General features: G+C 38.9%; 1 protein-coding gene across 3 annotated transcripts in view; it reads right to left on the bottom strand.

Moving 5' to 3' along the window:
* Positions 1–17,052, bottom strand: part of LOC110491825 (TOX high mobility group box family member 2) — a 120,318-nt gene that overhangs the window by 33,796 nt on the left and 69,470 nt on the right. For all 3 annotated transcript variants that reach the window (XM_021565614.3, XM_021565616.3, XM_090202569.1), the window contains one exon: positions 4,862–5,122. In XM_021565614.3, coding sequence (XP_021421289.1) covers positions 4,862–5,122 — 261 coding nt within the window. The remainder of the gene's footprint in view (positions 1–4,861; positions 5,123–17,052) is intronic.

The following is a 17,052-nucleotide window of genomic DNA, read 5'->3' on the forward strand; positions in this document are numbered from 1 at the left end:
AACTGAGAGGGAGGAGGCTGTCAAAAATGAGATGAATTCAGTGGAAGACAGAAGAGGATTCTGATGGAGAGAGCAAGGGTATTACTATTATCATGTGCTCCACCAGTGATCAGAGATCTAAGATATTTGTGACATACTTTACTCTCAGTAAAAACAAGATGTGCTATTTTAGACAACGACAACAAAAACTGAACAAGTGGGCTAATATCGCAAAGTGCATTTCTGAAAATGGTCATGGTCATGGTCAGATCTACTGCTCACAATACTGTAATGCCTTAAAGGGATAGTTCAGCAAAACGACATATGTAGATATGTACAGTATATATACAGTATGGTGGCTAGTTAAACAAAAGAAAGGGGATTGCAGACCACTCCTTGTCCAAAATAATGCTTTCAAGGTAAGACAACAAACATTAAGAGAATGTAATTTCTCTGAACAATCCCTTTAACCGTTTGCTGTGTGATTGGAGACCATGAGATGCATGATGGAAAAGAGGATCCCTAAGCAGAAAGAAGTTTACTGAGCTTTAGCCTTAGGCTAAATGTTGTACTAAAACAAGTAACATCATCCCCGGAGATGAGCAATATCTATTGCTCCAGCTGAGCTTGTATTTGTAAGGGAGTTTACATACAGCGTAAGATAGTTATCCTTTCTGATATGAAATGTATCCTTGAGGCATTGTTGTTGAATAAAAAAAACTACAGCTACAATGGAAGAAAACAATTGACACAAAATTAGGTTCAGGATCATATTATGATCAGTGTATCCCTTACATCGAATACTAGGGGTACCTTTATTTTTTCACATTTCCCCACTTTGCAAAAACCTATCATTCTGCCTTATTTATACAGTACGTTCCTAAAACACAAATACTGTGCAGTGCCTATGACAGAAATATGAATTGAATCTGTCTATTATGCTTTTATTGGCATGAAATTAAGGTTCATTGACATCATAGGAAAAACGTCAAATGCAACATCCTGTCTTAATGGAATAAAATTGAAAATAACCTCATCTTCAATTCCTTTAAGATATTTCAGCTTACTTTTCTATGCCTCAGCCTGAGAAATAAGCTCCTCTTGTCCCCAAAGATAATAAATGAATTGAATTTTTTTCCCTTATCGGTCATCTATTTTTCCAGTGTAAGCTATTACTTGCTCAGGTTGCTAGGCAACAGGAAATATTAATAGTCACTATTATTAGCCAGGCTCCAGTAGAGTAGTACTAAAATGAGGAAGTGGAAAACATGAATGTGTTACATAAATCTTTGGACCTTTCACGGTGTGTGCAAGTCTCTGTTTGCAGTGATTTATGGCAATGACGGTTCATTTATGAGAAAAGGGGGTGTGAAATAAGAAAATGGAACATTACCCTGAAGGACTATTTGAAAATAAATAATTGCAAAGGTGAATCGAAAGCTGTTTAAAAACCAGGACTGTCTTTCTTACGGAAATGTTATTGGCCTATTACACCAAGAAGAAAAGGGAGCTGCTTTCTCCCATACATGTTTGTGCCCGTAAGGCATGAACATGAACACGCCCAAATGCACGCAAACACACACCTCCGTCACCAGCCTCACATCAATTGTATCAATTAAAGCTGTATTTGCTATGTAAAATAGTAGCCAGATAATTTTCTGAACACCGCCAAATGTATAACGAAATAAACACATAAATACTCTTGCACATTATGTACTACATTACTGTACATCTCCATGGCACCAGCTATATTCATCTCACTAGTATGTTCAACACAGTGACTTAATAACCTTTTCACACATTCCAAAAAATGGGAGTGATCATTCTACAGTGGTCCCTGCAGCGTACGCTCAAACCCGTGTGATTAGAACGCTTATTTAGAACGTCCAGCTTCGATTGATGCAACAGTCAGCATTTGAGCAAGCCACACTGTTTTTTCACAGAAACATTTTGCACAAACACAGTCCTTACAAAGTTATGTCCTGAATGTGACCAGTTTATTTTTGGATGTGTGAGGAACAACGCTGGAGACGAAAAGCAAGTACAGGGAGTGAACATTTAATGAAACACAGACAGCAACAGAATACAGACAGCGTCTGGACAGGGGGAAACAAAACGACAATAATGCTGACATGGGGAATAAACTGAGGAGCAGACAGATATAGAGGGTTGATCATCAAAGTAAAGGAGTCCAGGTGAGTCCAATGAGCACTGATGTGCATAATGAATGGTGACAAGTGTGCGTAATGAAGGGCAGCCTGGCGCCCTTGAGCTCCAGAGAAGGGAGGCAGGAGCAGGCGTGACAGGATGCAATGTTCAGACATTCACAGAAGTAGCGACAACATACACTATCATCCAACCGGAAAATGTAGGCTACAATAGTCCTAGGGTCATATTTAGGTAACTCCCTGCTGTCAGAAACCACAATATGAATTGGCTAATAGCAAATACTATTTATAATTCATCACATCACGGGTGAGCTCAGCATTGATCGAAATAATTGAGTAAAACACTTCCTAGAAATCGAAAGTAATCCGAGAATGCTAGTTTGTGCGTGCTGCATATGTTTTTTCGCGTCAACCAAAGAGGAGACGAGGAGTTTGGTCTGTTTACAGTATGCATGTTGAAGGGGGGGTGTCGTCTACGATCATTCACTTCCCTTCATTCACCTCTGGACGTTTAACCTTCACCTCATTATAACATCTTTTGCCTGACAGACAATTACATGACAACCAGAATGTATTGTGTAATGTCAACAAACATGGTTGCAAACACATTGCTGGCAAATAGCTTAGCATAAGCTCATTATAATCAGTAGAACATTAAAAAAACATATTTTACACACATCATAAGTGTCCATTAGAACCTATGCAATAATCAGATTGCATTATTTGTCACCAGTACTTGAAAACATGAATAAAACTGTAAATACACTATGCTCCATACATAGAGTACCAGTCAAAAGTTTGGACACACCTACTCATTCAAAGGTGAAAATAACACATATGGAATCATGTAGTAACCAAAAAAGTGTTAAAAAAATCAAAATATATTTTAGATTTTAGATTCTTCAAAGTAGCTACCCTTTGCCTTGATGACAGCTTTGCACACTCTTGATATTCTCTCAACCAGCTTCACTTGGAATGCTTTTTCAACAGTCTTGAAGGAGTTCCCACTTATGCTGAGCACTTGTTGGCTGCTTTTCCTTCACTCTGCGGTCCAACTCATCCCAAATCATCTCAATTGCAATCTGATGAGGTGCTTCATCACTCTCCTTCTAGGTCAAATAGCCTTTACACATCCTGGAGGTGTGTTGGGTCATTGTCCTGTTGAAAAACAAATGATAGTCCCACTAAGCACATTCCAGGTGACAACCTCATGAAGCAGGTTGAGAGAATGCCAAGAGTGTGCAAAGCTGTCATCAAGGCAAAGGGTGGCTACTTTGAAGAATCTCAAATATAAAATACATTTTGATTTGTTTCACACTTTTTTGGTTACTACATGATTCCATATGTATTATTTTATAGTTTTGATGTCTTCACTATTATTCTACAATGTAGAAAATATACTTTTTTTAAATAAAGAAAAACCCTGGAATGAGTAGGTGTGTCCAAACATTTGACTGGTACTGTACATACATACATACATACTGTATGTTACAGTGGAAATGACAACACGATATACAGAAAATAAGGCACTTACTTTGATATGAATGCACACACGTCCAAAGTTATTATTTGTAAGGAAAACAACAAGGAAGGTAATGCGAGCGCCAGCCAGAAAATATGCCAATTTGTGCAAGACTGTGCTAGTGTCTGCATACTAGATCTGCGGAAACATTGGTGGAGCTCTCCTGCTTGAGCTCTCCTCGAAGAGAGAAGTTTGTCCGTCTCAGTAAAGCCTCAAACATAAATTGTCTGCAACACTGAAATTGGATACTTCTATGTGAATTAATGAGGAGGCGGAACACACCTCAATTCAAAATAAATAAAACTTGTTTGAAAATAATTTGAAATTGACAAGTTGAAACATAGGCCTATAGATAATTAGCAGGCAGCGTGTTAAGTGTCCTATTGCATCACAATCACCTTCTGACATCTCGTGCATAAAACAAGTCAAGCTGGGGTGACCATCAGAGATATTTGGAACTCACATGTGAAAAGGTTAAGCCCAAGTCTGACTTTAAATGGCACACTCTCTGCCACACACATAAAATGTACTTTGATTCCCGAAATCACACAAGACCTGATTAACCAAGGATAAATGCCACGGATACTCACATTAAAGCATGAATATTTATGACCCAGAAGTTATATTTGTGTCAGATGAAAGTATATAATGCTGAATTATTCACACGCGGGCCATTTATAATTCATCTCGTTCGATTCTATGATTAAAGGACTTGAATGTGTACGCCAGGGGTGTTTGCTCAGTGTGAACCATGTTTAACACATGAAATAGTCGCTTACTGGGGTTGGAATGGACGTCCTCTGCATCATTTTGAAAGATAAAAGTAGCTGACAAGGGAGAACCCTTCTCTTTTCTCCTCCAAGACCCCCTTTTTTGTTTTACCAATCAGAGAGCAGATGAGATGTGTACTGTACAACTCCCTGCTCTCTTTCTGTGCTCACTTTGAGGGAGTCAAATATTTTTGAGTGTGGTGATTGAATAGATATGATGGAGTCTGTCACAAAAAGAAGAATGTGTAAAAGCATAAATGGTGCATGTGTCTGCTGGGATCTCCTTAGCTTTTGTTCCACACTCCTGCTAATTAAAAGAAGTGTGTATCCCTGTTCTAAGACAATAACATGTCCCTTATAAAGCCACGCTGAAAATAATTGAATTGAATCCTAGGAGAAGTACTGTAAGTGGTGAATCTTACCGAGTGCATATTATGACCCGAGAGAAGATGGCTATCCTGGCCCAGCATATTGGACATCATGAGGGCAGCAGGCAGCTCTGGGTAGGAATAGGGGTTGAGCAGGCCATTGTGGGGCAGTGAGTGGAAGGTGTAGCCCGACTCGGGGTCCATGAGGTGAAGCAGAGAGGGGTCAGCGTGGTTGGGGGGTGTGATGGGGGGGATCTCGTAGTCTTCATCCCCTCCTCCTCCGCTGTTGTTTCCTCGGCCTTGACTGGAGTAGTTCTGAGAATGGGGACAAGATGACAGGACAGGTTTCAAGTTCAAGATTCAAATGTTTTCGTTTATTTACCATTTGTGACAAACACATTGGAAATCTTGCTCACTGAAGATAAAAAGGAGTGAGATGGCAAGTGTGTAGACCATAGGAGTTGAGATATTGAAATCAAACACATCAGCAAATGCCATCAGACATGAAGCCACTAATTATGGTCATCTATTAGAAGGAGATTAAACTATAATTAATTAACCTGAAAAGCAAACTGCATATGCTTAACTATGTAGCAAAACAGTAATATAATGATCCTGGTTTAATCACCAACACTGATGTGCTCAATCAGCTTTTAAAATCAATCCTATAGCGTGTTGTAATGCAGAATGTAACGCTCTCGCTGCCTTGGGTACCTCCGTGTCAGTCCAGAAAGCAAGATAATGTACAAAGAAAGAAATGTGTTTGTGATGAAGAAACTAATTTCTGTTAAAGGTTAATGGCTTATTAATGAAGAACCCAAACAAAGCTTTAGTCATAGAACACTAGCAACACCGGTTGGGGTCTATTCCTTTTAACACATTGAATTTTAAATAGAAAATCCTCACAACATTCCTCAATGTTATGATTCACATTGTGATTTCAATCAAATTCCTGAACTGAATTGGGTTGAGATGGAATTGACCAAATCCCCCTGACATAGTCTCTATGTTATGAGCTGTATCTAAGGTCAATAAATTACCTCTTCTCTCCAGACATCACAACAAGGTGAAATACTTTCTTATGATTCTGCAAATGCAAATCAGGTGGTACAGGAAGAAGCCTCACTGTGGTATCTCCAAGGGCTATCTTGACATAATATTGTGCTGAGAAATATGGTTTTGCACTCTCAAAAGCACACCGAGGGTATTCACCAGGGAATGAAAAGCAATTTTGTCAGAGGCAATCTGATGCTGACTCCCTTTATAATGACTGGGGAAAATTAATCATCACAAGTAATATTCCAGTGTCAGCCATTCAAGAGCTTTTTAATAGAATTTGTATGATTCATGTCTCACGGTACACATCAAGCAGTCCGTTCTGCAACATTTCAGAAATCAATTCAATATCATCTTCGTGTAGGCTGTCATCTCGCCTGTCAGAGCATCCATTTATCTTGCAAACAAATACTTTTAGCAAACAAATGGCAAGAAATACTGAGGAAAATCAGGCATGCTCCATCCGGCTATGTTGGTGCATGGAACCAAGATAAAACTCCTTTATAATAGAACATTGTAAGCATGGAAAAAGAGACATAAACCTACATTAGGCTGAAATGTTTTCGTTTTCCTTTCAATGGGAAATTGAGTTCAAAATACTGTTTTTCTTTATGTTTTCATAATAACATACACTTTACATGAAGATTATCTTGGTGCGGATGTTCTAGGTGCGGATGTTCGCTACTATTGCTATATCCAACGTCAGGGAGAGCTTGTTTTCGCACATAACAGGTTACTATTAACCTACATTTATTTTCTACTCAGTCCATTGGAATTGCACTTCTCATAAAACTTTCAAGGACAGCTGTAGTTATGTCTAATAAGTGAGATAAATATTGTATGTTCTTGTACTATATATCTTAGGATTTCTTGACAAGAGACACATATGTAACTTGGTAAGCATTTTCAAGGATATCATTTGGGCAGACCATACCCTCAAATAACTGTCTACAGAACACCCTATACATTTTTGGGGTCTCTATTCAGTTCTATTGGCCTCCGATTGTGTCTTCCAGTAGGCCTGGTTGGTATTGGAGGAATAATGTATGATTTGTCAAAGCTTACGGTATATTTATTAAGACATTTTATGACCATTTTCTACTTTCCTCATAGCCTACAGCCTCAATGAGATATTTGTGTCACGGATATTGGCTATTGTGTTGGTAAAACATTATGAAAAATTAAGAAACACTTATTCTTACATGGATTCACCACTTTCAAATGCTCAACAAAACTAAGCTTTCCATGCATTTCATCTAGCTTTGATCCGAACAACATCATGTATTTCAGACAATTCCTTCTCCAAGATAAAATGTAACTAATGTAGGATGCATGTTCGAAGATTTGAATGCTGCACGAGGCAATTTTACAATCAGGTCTTCCATTGTTTTAACAAGTCCTTTCATGTTCTTGGGGATAAAATCTGGAACAAGGACATAGCAAGTTTAATATCAAACTCAGATAATTTCAAACTCAGATAAATAATTCATACATCTGCTGTCTTTCAGGTCATGTGGATAAAACAAAAGGGTCAAAACTAAATATCAAATGTTGATTCAGCCTTACTCCACCACCTTAGCCCTCCCATTAAAGGTGAAATTTAAGCAAATCTTTCCTATTTATGGAAAGAAAATGCTTGTAAAGCTCCGAGGGCACTACATTATCTCCCTCCTCTCTACAGTTCCATTGTACATGTCGGCTGTCCACATGAGATAATCTAACGCTAGTGGTTATATGGATTAATGTCTATGTTGAATACTATCGGAAAAACACACTAACGATAGTATTTGACAGCATACATTTACAGTAAACGCTCTGATTTGATATATTTGAATACTGTATTCCATTTGCTTAATCAAACACCCTCTATCTTTACTAAAAATAGCATCTATTGAAAGCAGGTCCAGTAGCCATATGCCATGTCGAGAAAACAACAGATCGGCCTTGTTCTGGCGATGTGCAGCAGCTTGTGATGCACAAACAGAGATGTCAGCCATCTCTAGATAAGAGATAGATATAGGAAGAAGACACTTGGGTTAGGATAGGTTACTCAAACACAACACGACATTCTAGTAGTGCCAAATGCCAAAAAGAGCCTCTTGAGCATAGGGAGGACAAATAAGACACCCATCAACTAATGGCGAGGACAAATGGTTGAAGGGTATTTCAGAATGATCGTCAAATAGATGAAGGACAGTGTGCTGAAGCACTTGACCTAGCCACCATGCTCTGAAATGACAAGAAACTCCATTGGGGTGATGAATCAGCAGAACTAGCCAGTGTAATACAATAGATGGCGATGAATAGCCCTCGATTGAAAAAGAGCAGAAGATAGATTTCAGAGCTGGCTGACTGACAGCCAGGTAGAACTGGGATAAGTGGATTGAAAAAGGGCGGTTTTCTCCATCCAATCCCGTCAGGACAGGTGGGCTTGGGGGGGATGGGGACTGAGCTATCCTCCAATCCTGCTCCCCCCACTGGCAATTCCCTCAAATATCACATCAAAATAGATCTAAATTTGTTGGGTAAAAGACACACACTCCATTACAGCTGTGTGTGGCCTATTTGAGTTGAGCTTGAAATCAGACCAAAAACACCCCAAAAATGAAATGTGAGGAAGCTGAAAAAGAAGCACACCATTAACTCTTTGATAGTTCAGTTACAAATCTGGACATATTTGTGGGGTTAGTATTGTGGTGCACCACACTTCCCTATTTCATCCAATCATTATTGCTGAAATCACATAAATAAATAAAAGATGTCAGCCTGTAGTCACTCATCCCCCCAAGGGAATGTGGAAGCCCCGGTAATCACATATGGCACAATAGCCTAGCCATAATCCCCCTTTATTTTTATTTTTGTGATGTCATTCTCTTTAAGCCATGGCAAACGGAGGGAGGGGGGAGGAGGGGGGAGGGAGGAGAGAAAAACAAATGGTGTGGATCCCTCATTGTTCTCTCTCTATGCCCTCATTCCAGTCAGGGTAATAAGAGAACATTGTGATTTACTGTCACTGAACCGCGAGGAGTGCATCAGAGAGAATCCACTGCGGCAGGGCCATTAAAATAGATTTAACTTCCCACAGTATTAGACCAGATGTCTACACTTCTATTATATTTCAATCAGGCATGACCTTGGTCTCCATATGATGAGAAAGATCACTGGGGAGGAGAGAGAGAGAGAGAGAGAGAGAGAGAGAGAGAGAGAGAGAGAGAGAGAATAAATCCATGGAAAACCAATAGAAATATCAAACTACTTAGTCCTCTCTAAATCCCTCTGCAGCAGCAGCAGTAGTGCATATAAAGCGGAGCCCAAAATAGATCCATGGTTTCAAGTTCTCTTAAAAGAGCGTATGAATCATTCAGTGTACTCTCACTGCTGATAAGTTCTGTTTTGGGGTGGTTTTAAGGTTTCAGCATTATGTACATTAAGTTGAGGAGGACCAAGTGGCTCACAGCCAAAAGAGGACCATCTCTGAATAATCTTCATGCACTGTTCTCCAGACCTGGGTTCAAAATGTACTATTTTAAATAGTTTGCTTTAGCCTGCCTGGATTGCCTGATATTTTGCAACTAAGCTATTGGTTCCTTTGTGCTCGGTAAGCTCAATCAAGCCCAGCAAAAATGTTTTAAAAAGTATTTCTTAACCAAGGTCTACTGTACTCATGGCTATTTTGTGGTAGGCCGTTAGTAAATACTTAATTTATTTGTCTAAATGAATAAAGGTAAAAAATAAAAAAAAATTATATATATTTGGATAGTCTCGTGTCAGTCATGTTGTTTAGTCTAGTAGAACCTGAAATATGAAGAGACATCGTGGATAAAACTGGAATTTACTCATAGACGTAATGGAGACCCTAGGCTTTTTTATTCTTGTATTTCTTCTCTTTCAGAAGCTGATGATAATTGGATTTATTGGCTGACAGACTCACCAAGATAGAATGTCCATAACAAATCCTCTCAGCATGGGTGTGGGCATCCTATTCCCTCAATGTTGTTTCAATGTCGAAGAATAATGTTTCACTGAGAAACACCGTTAGAATGTAAACAGTTAATTTTCAACCAATATAACTAGATGAATAGATTTTAATCTCAAAACTGAAGAAGGCACTGCGTGCCAAAACGTTGGTTAGATTTACCCATTCAAATGTTGGGAGCATGCAGTGCATTCGGAAAGGATTGAGACCCCTTGACTTTTTACACATTTTGTTACGTTACAGCCTTATTCTAAAATGGATGAAATTGTTTCCCCCCAATCAATCTACACACAATACCCCATGATGTTTTTAGAAACAGTAAAAGTACTGAGTAAAATGTCTGAATACTGAATACCTTTCACAGCAATTAATAGCCTCGAGTCTTCTTGGGTATGACGCTACAAGCTTGGGACATACAGTATGTATTTGGGGAGATTTTCCCATTCTTCTCTGCAAATCCTCTGCTCTGTCAGGTTGGATGGGGAGCGTTGCTGCACAGCTATTTTCAGGTATCACCAGAGATGTTCGATGGAGTTCAAGTCCAGGCTCTCGCTGAGCCACTCAAGGACATTCAGAGACTTGTCCTGAAGCCCCTCCTGCTTTGTCTTGGTTGTGTGCTTAGGGTCGTTGTCCTGTTAGAAGGTGAACCTTTGCCCCAGTCTGAGCTCCTGAGATTTTCATCAAGGATCTCTCTGTACTTTGCTCAGTTCATCTTTCCCTTGATACTGACTAGTCTCCCAGTCCCTGCAACTGAAAAACATCCCCAAAGCATGATGCTGCCACCACGCTTTACCGTAGGGATGGCGCCAGGTTTACATTAGATGTGATGCTTGGCTTTCAGGCCAAATAGTTCAATCTTGGTTTCATCAGCAGAGAATCTTGTTTCTCATGGTCTGTGAGTCCTTTAGGTGCCTTTTGGCAAACTCCAAGCGGGCTGTCATGTACCTTTTAATGAGGAGTGGCTTCTGCCTGGCCACTCTACCACAAAGGCCTGATTGGTGGAGTGATGCAGAGATGGCTGTCCTTCTGGAAGGTTCTCCCATCTCCACAGAGGAACTCTGGAGCTCTGTCAGAGTGACCATTGGGTTCTTGGTCACCTCACTGACCAAGACCCTTCTTCCCCAATTGATCAGTTTGGCCAGGCAGCCAGCTCTAGGAAGAATCTTGGTGGTTCCAAACTTCATCAGTCTTAAATAGAAGGAGGCCACTGTGTACTTAGGGACCTTCAATGCTGCAGAAATGTTTTGGTACCCTTCCCCAGATCTGTGCCCCGACACAATCCTGTCTCAGAGCTCTACGGACAATTCTTCGACCTCATGGCTTGGTTTTTGCTCTGACATGCACTGTCAACTGTGGGACCTTATATAGACAGAGATGTGCCTTTCCAATCAATTTAATTTACCACAGGTGGACTCCAATCAAGTTGTAGAAACATCTCAAGGATGATCAATGGAAACAGGATGCACCTCAGCTCAATTTTGAGTCATAGCAAACTGACTACTTATGTAAATAAGGTATTTCTGTTTTTTACTTGTAATTTCACTTTGTCAATATGGGGTATTTGTGTGTAGATTAATAAGGAAAAAATCCCTTTAATCAGTTTTAGAATAAGGCTGTAACGTTACAAAATGTGGAAAAAGGGAAGGGGTCTGAATCATTTCTGAATGCACTGTACATAAGAGTGTTCAATTTTCTTTCTCAACTATATCACATTTTTCTAGTTGGGCTTGAGAAAGAGATGTGCATCATGCTTTCCATGTACATGATTAGTAATCTACTCTGGCAACTATTCGCATGACCAAAAAGGAAGAAGGATGAGAAGAGAACTTACCCACTGAAAATGGAAGGGGAGTGTGTGTGTGTCTGCACGCGTGCATGTCTGTGTGTACGTATCCCTGCGCACATGTGTTTCTGTCTGTTGTACTCAGAGTATAATGGTACACCATAAAGTAATTTTGCCATCGCCCACATGTGTTGAGTGTGGTACCAGTGTGTTCTGAGGTGTCTTTGCTCTCTGATATATTTTTATAGATTATAGTAACTTTGGTAAATTACTGGTAGCTTTGCAACCCTAGACTTGACCAAGCTATTGTATGGGTCTACATGGAGGATAATGTGTGTATGTTAGTATGAGAGAGAGAGAGAGAGAGAGAGAGAGAGAGAGAGAGAGAGAGAGAGAGAGAGAGAGAGAGAGAGAGAGAGAGAGAGAGAGAGAGAGAGAGAGAGAGAGAGAGAGAGAGAGAGAGAGAGAGAGAGAGAGAGAGAGAGACTTTAACCAACAGGTGAAGTTTCTATTCTAATCTAGACCATCAGCAACTGCTCCCCTGTGGTTGTGACTAAATCAATAGAGGCCCACGTTGTCTCCTCACATTCTCAACAACAGAAGAACCAAAGGCAGAAACACAAAGAAGCTAAAACGATCTAGTTCTTGAAGACCCTGAGTTTATTTCTACAGCAAGACAGGGTCGGAACAAAAGTTTTTAAAAAAACGAGGTAACAGAGAGAAAAGTATTTCTCTCTTGTTCTTTCTCTCCTTCTGCCTCTGGCTCTGCACACCAGACCTGGGTACCAATACTATTTTAAATCATTTCAAATACTCATCTCTAAGTACTCTAAAGTATAGGCTGAAGCAAATGCTCAAAGTATTTGAATGATTTCAAATATTATTTGAACCCAGGTCTGTTCTCTGTACAGTGACTGATAACAACATAGGGAGGAAGTTGTAAATCCCATCAGTTACAACTCTATTGTAAATTAAACCCCAGTGGGATAAGGACTGTAAAAACAGAGAGGAGGGCGATGGCCACATAAACACACACCGGCTCCAGTCTGTAATGAACCAAACATACCACCCTCACTGCTGATTGACAGACCAATCCCAATCAAAGCATTTCCTGTCCGTCAAATTGGCCTGATCCCCAATCAGCCTGGTTATTTGGGGCACTGCTAGACACTCAATGCGATGAGCTTGAAAGAGGAGACTACACTACCCACAATCCCACAAGATAATTTCCTTCCAGTCACACTTGCCTGATGCCCTATCAGCCTGATTATTCAGGGCACCACCGGACTCATAACGCGCTGAATGGATGCAGGCTAGATAAAGACTTAAATGGGACACTACACTACTACACTACCCATGATGCCACACAGAATATGGTGGCCATGTTTGTTGATGTTAACACGCAATGCATACTAAATATACTTTACATGTATGTATAGCAATGAACATTCTTGCACTCGGAGATGAGTGCTTGTAAACAATGTGCATTCAATGACAGATTGAAAACATCAAATTATCGATTTTATGCTTTGTGGTAAGGAATATATAAATCAGCATAATTGAACGAGCTTATAAAACTCTTATAAAGCCTATATTTCAGATAAATCCCAGATTTAAATGAAACGCGGGACACAAATCAAAGTCCATAGGGTGAATTATTGTTATTATAAGTTAAATTGGTATGCAGTAGAAAAACACATTCAACACAGATCAAGAATTTCAGCTGGTAAACAAACAAAAAATGTCCCTTCCTTGTACTGTTACAACAAACAAATGAATACCTTTTGGAAGAAGCCACTGAGTGACTAGACCTATTTCCTAGCTTAGAATCAATGGAAGCTGTTTCTATTTAGTGTTTTTCTCTTGAAAGGGCCTGAGATTACATGTGCAATGTAATCTCCTGACTATGTGCTGAAGTGTGCTAGCTAGACACAAGAAGCTCTGGACACTCACAAAGGTAACTCTATAATATACTTTTTTTTTTAAATTCCACAGACATACAACATTGATGGGCCGGTGGGACATCAAAAGTATATTGGCATATGTGCAATTAAAGTTATACATTTTGCAACCCACAAATGTCATGTTACGACAAAAAAAAACATGACATCATCCCCAAGACATCACCTAGAGATTGCACCTAGAGATCTAATCAACAAAGGGGGTGGTGGGGGAGTCTTCCTGGGGTCTTCCTGGGACATGCATACAGTGCCTTCAGAAACTATTCACACCACTTTACTTTTTCCAAATTTTGTTGTACTACAAGGTGGGATTAAAATTGATTTAATTGTAATTGTTTTCCCCAACGATCTACACAAAATACAATGTAATGTCAAAGTGGAAGAACAATTATAGCATTTGTAAAAAAAATATATATTTTAAAAAATAACACTAAAGATCTTGATTAAATAAATATTCAACCCACTCAGTCAATACATGTTAGAATCGCCTTTGGCAACAAATACAGCTGTGAGTTTTTCTGGATAAATCTCTAAGAGCTTTGCACACCTGGATTGTACAATATTTGCACAGAATTTTTTTTTATTCTTCAAGCTCTATTAAGTTGGTTGTTGATCATTGCTAGACAGCCATTTTCAAGTCTTGCGATTTAAGTCAAAACTTTAACGAGGCCACTCAGGAATTTTCAATGTCGTCTTGGTAAGTGACTCAAGTGTATATTTGGCCTTGTGTTTCAGGTTATTGTTCTGCTGAAAGGTGAATTTGTCCCCCAGTGTCTGCTGGAAAGCAGACTGCACCAGATTTTATTTTAGGATTTTGCCTGTGCTTTGCTCTAATTCAGTTTATTTTTATCCTAAAAAAACTCCCTAGTCCTTACCGATGACTAGCATACCCAGAACATGATGCAGCCGCCACCATGATTGAAAATATGAAGAGTGCTGCTCAGTTATGTGTTGTGTTGGATTTGCCCCAAACACAACACTTTGTATTCAGGACATGAAGTTAATTTCTTTGCCACATTTTTTGCAGTTTTACTTTAGTGCCCTATTGCAAACAGGATGCATGTTCTGGAATATTTGTATTCTGTACAGGCTTCGTCATTTAGGTAAGTATTACGGAGTAAAAAATGTTGTTGATCCTCAGTTTTCTCCTATCACAGCCATTAAACTCTGTAAATGTGTTAAAGTCACCATTGGCCTCATGGTGAAATCCCTGAGCGGTTTCCTTCCTTTCCAGCAACTGAGTTAAGAAGGACGCCTGTACCAATCTTCCTAAAAAACTCTCTAGTCTCTGTGGATGAATCTGTGTTCGTAATTCACTGCTCTACTGAGGGACCTTACAGATAATTGTATGTTTGGGGTACAGAGATGAGGTAGTCATTAATAAATCATGTGAAACACTATTATTGCATACAGAGTAAGCCCATGCAACATATTATGTGACTTGTTAAGCACATTTTAGCTCTTAACTTATTTAGACTTACCATAACTAAGTGGTTGAATGCTTGTTGACTCAAGACTTTTCAGCTTTTAATTTTTTATCAATTTTGTAAAAATGTCTAAAAACATAATTCCACTCTCACATTATGGGGCATTGTTTGTAGGCCATTGACACAAAATTTATCCATTTTAAATTTAGGCGGTAACACAACAAAATGTGAAAAAATTCAAGAGGTGTGAATACATTCTGAAGGCACTACATTATATTAAAACAAAATACAGAAAAACAAATTGGGTGGTATACCGCTGCTAAATTCTTATAGGAGAAACACTGACATCAATGACTATTCACCATCACAGAAATGAATCCAGTACAAGAAGCCCCAGTTTGTTTCATTCATCTTCAAAGGCCATGATTATATACAGCAAGTAAATGCACATCTAATGTACATAATTAGATGTAAATTACGCAATAACTGCTTTATTTTCCAAACACATGCACATCATCTGTAATGATTTCTATGTGAAACGAAGGGAAAATACAGATGTCATAAGCGTGTGAAATCTATGAATTATTTTCAGATGAGAGTTAGGCTAGGCCTCGAGGCAGTATGCTCTGAAGAGTTTTGGGAATGGGCAACTTTCATAAACTCAGCTACAGTTTAGATTCCATGTTTTGGAAAGCCACGAAGTCTTACCGTCTTATGGTTGGGGGCAGTATTGAGTAGCTTGGATGAATAAGGTGCCCAGAGGTGCCCAGAGTAAACTGCCTGCTACTCAGTCCCAGTTGCAAATTATTAGTATATTTATATATATTATATTATATATATATATATATATATATATATATATATATATATATATATATACAGTGGGACAAAAAAGTATTTAGTCAGCCACCAATTGTGCAAGTTCTCCCACTTAAAAAGATGAGAGAGGCCTGCACATTTTCATCATAGGTACACTTCAACTATGACAGGCAAAATGAGGGAAAAAAATCCAGAAAATCACATTGTAGGATTTTTAATGAATTTATTTGCAAATTATGGTGGGAAATAAGTATTTGGTCACCTACAAACAAGCAACATTTCTGGCTCAGACCTGTAACTTCTTCTTTAAGAGGAGTGCATTCTGATGAAGATCATCACAGGTAAGTGAATATTTATAATGTTATTTCTGACTTCTGTTAACTGCACAATATGGCGGATATCTTTTTGGCTTGTTTGGTCTCTGAGCGCCGTACTCAGATTATTGCATGGTTTCCTTTTTCCGTAAAGCTTTTTTGAAATCTGACACAGCGGTTGCATTTAGGAGAAGTGTATCTAAAGTTCAATGCATAACACTTGTATTTTCATCAACATTTATTATGAGTATTTCTGTAAATTGATGTGGCTCTCTGCAAAATCACCGCATGTTTTTGGAACTACTGAACATAATGCGCCAATTTATACTGAGATTTTTTGATAGAAATATTAATTTTATTGAACAAAACATACATGTATTGTGTAACATGAAGTCCTGAGTGTCATCTGATGAAGATCATCAAAGGTTAGTGATTAATTTTATCTCTATTTCAGATTTTTGTGGAAAAATGGCTGTGTTTTTCTGTGACTTGGCTCTGACATAATAACATAATCGTTTGTGGTGCTTTCACCGTAAAGTCTATTTGAAATCGGACACTGTGGTGGGTTTAACAAGAAGTGTATCTTTAAAATGGTGTGAAATACTTCTATGTTTGAGGAATTTTAATTATGGGATTTCTGTTGTTTTGAATTTTGTGCCCTGCACTTTCACTGGCTGTTGTCATATTGACCCCGTTAGCGGGATCTCAGCCCTAAGAAGTTTTTAAGTTCAAAGAGATGTCAGTTGAGACCTTTGATCACTTAAAGTAGGTGTTGATTGACATATCACCAGTCTGATGGACAACAGTGCTTGACAGTTTGTCCAATTAAAGCAACCAATGTGTGTCCAGTGATGTCGTCAGAGAAGCCAACACGGTAGACCTTGTAATTCTGCAATGAGCCATGAGCAG

Source organism: Oncorhynchus mykiss, chromosome 16 (assembly GCF_057628025.1).
Source record: "Oncorhynchus mykiss isolate SJ-2025 chromosome 16, ASM5762802v1, whole genome shotgun sequence".
Lineage (NCBI taxonomy): Eukaryota > Metazoa > Chordata > Actinopteri > Salmoniformes > Salmonidae > Oncorhynchus > Oncorhynchus mykiss.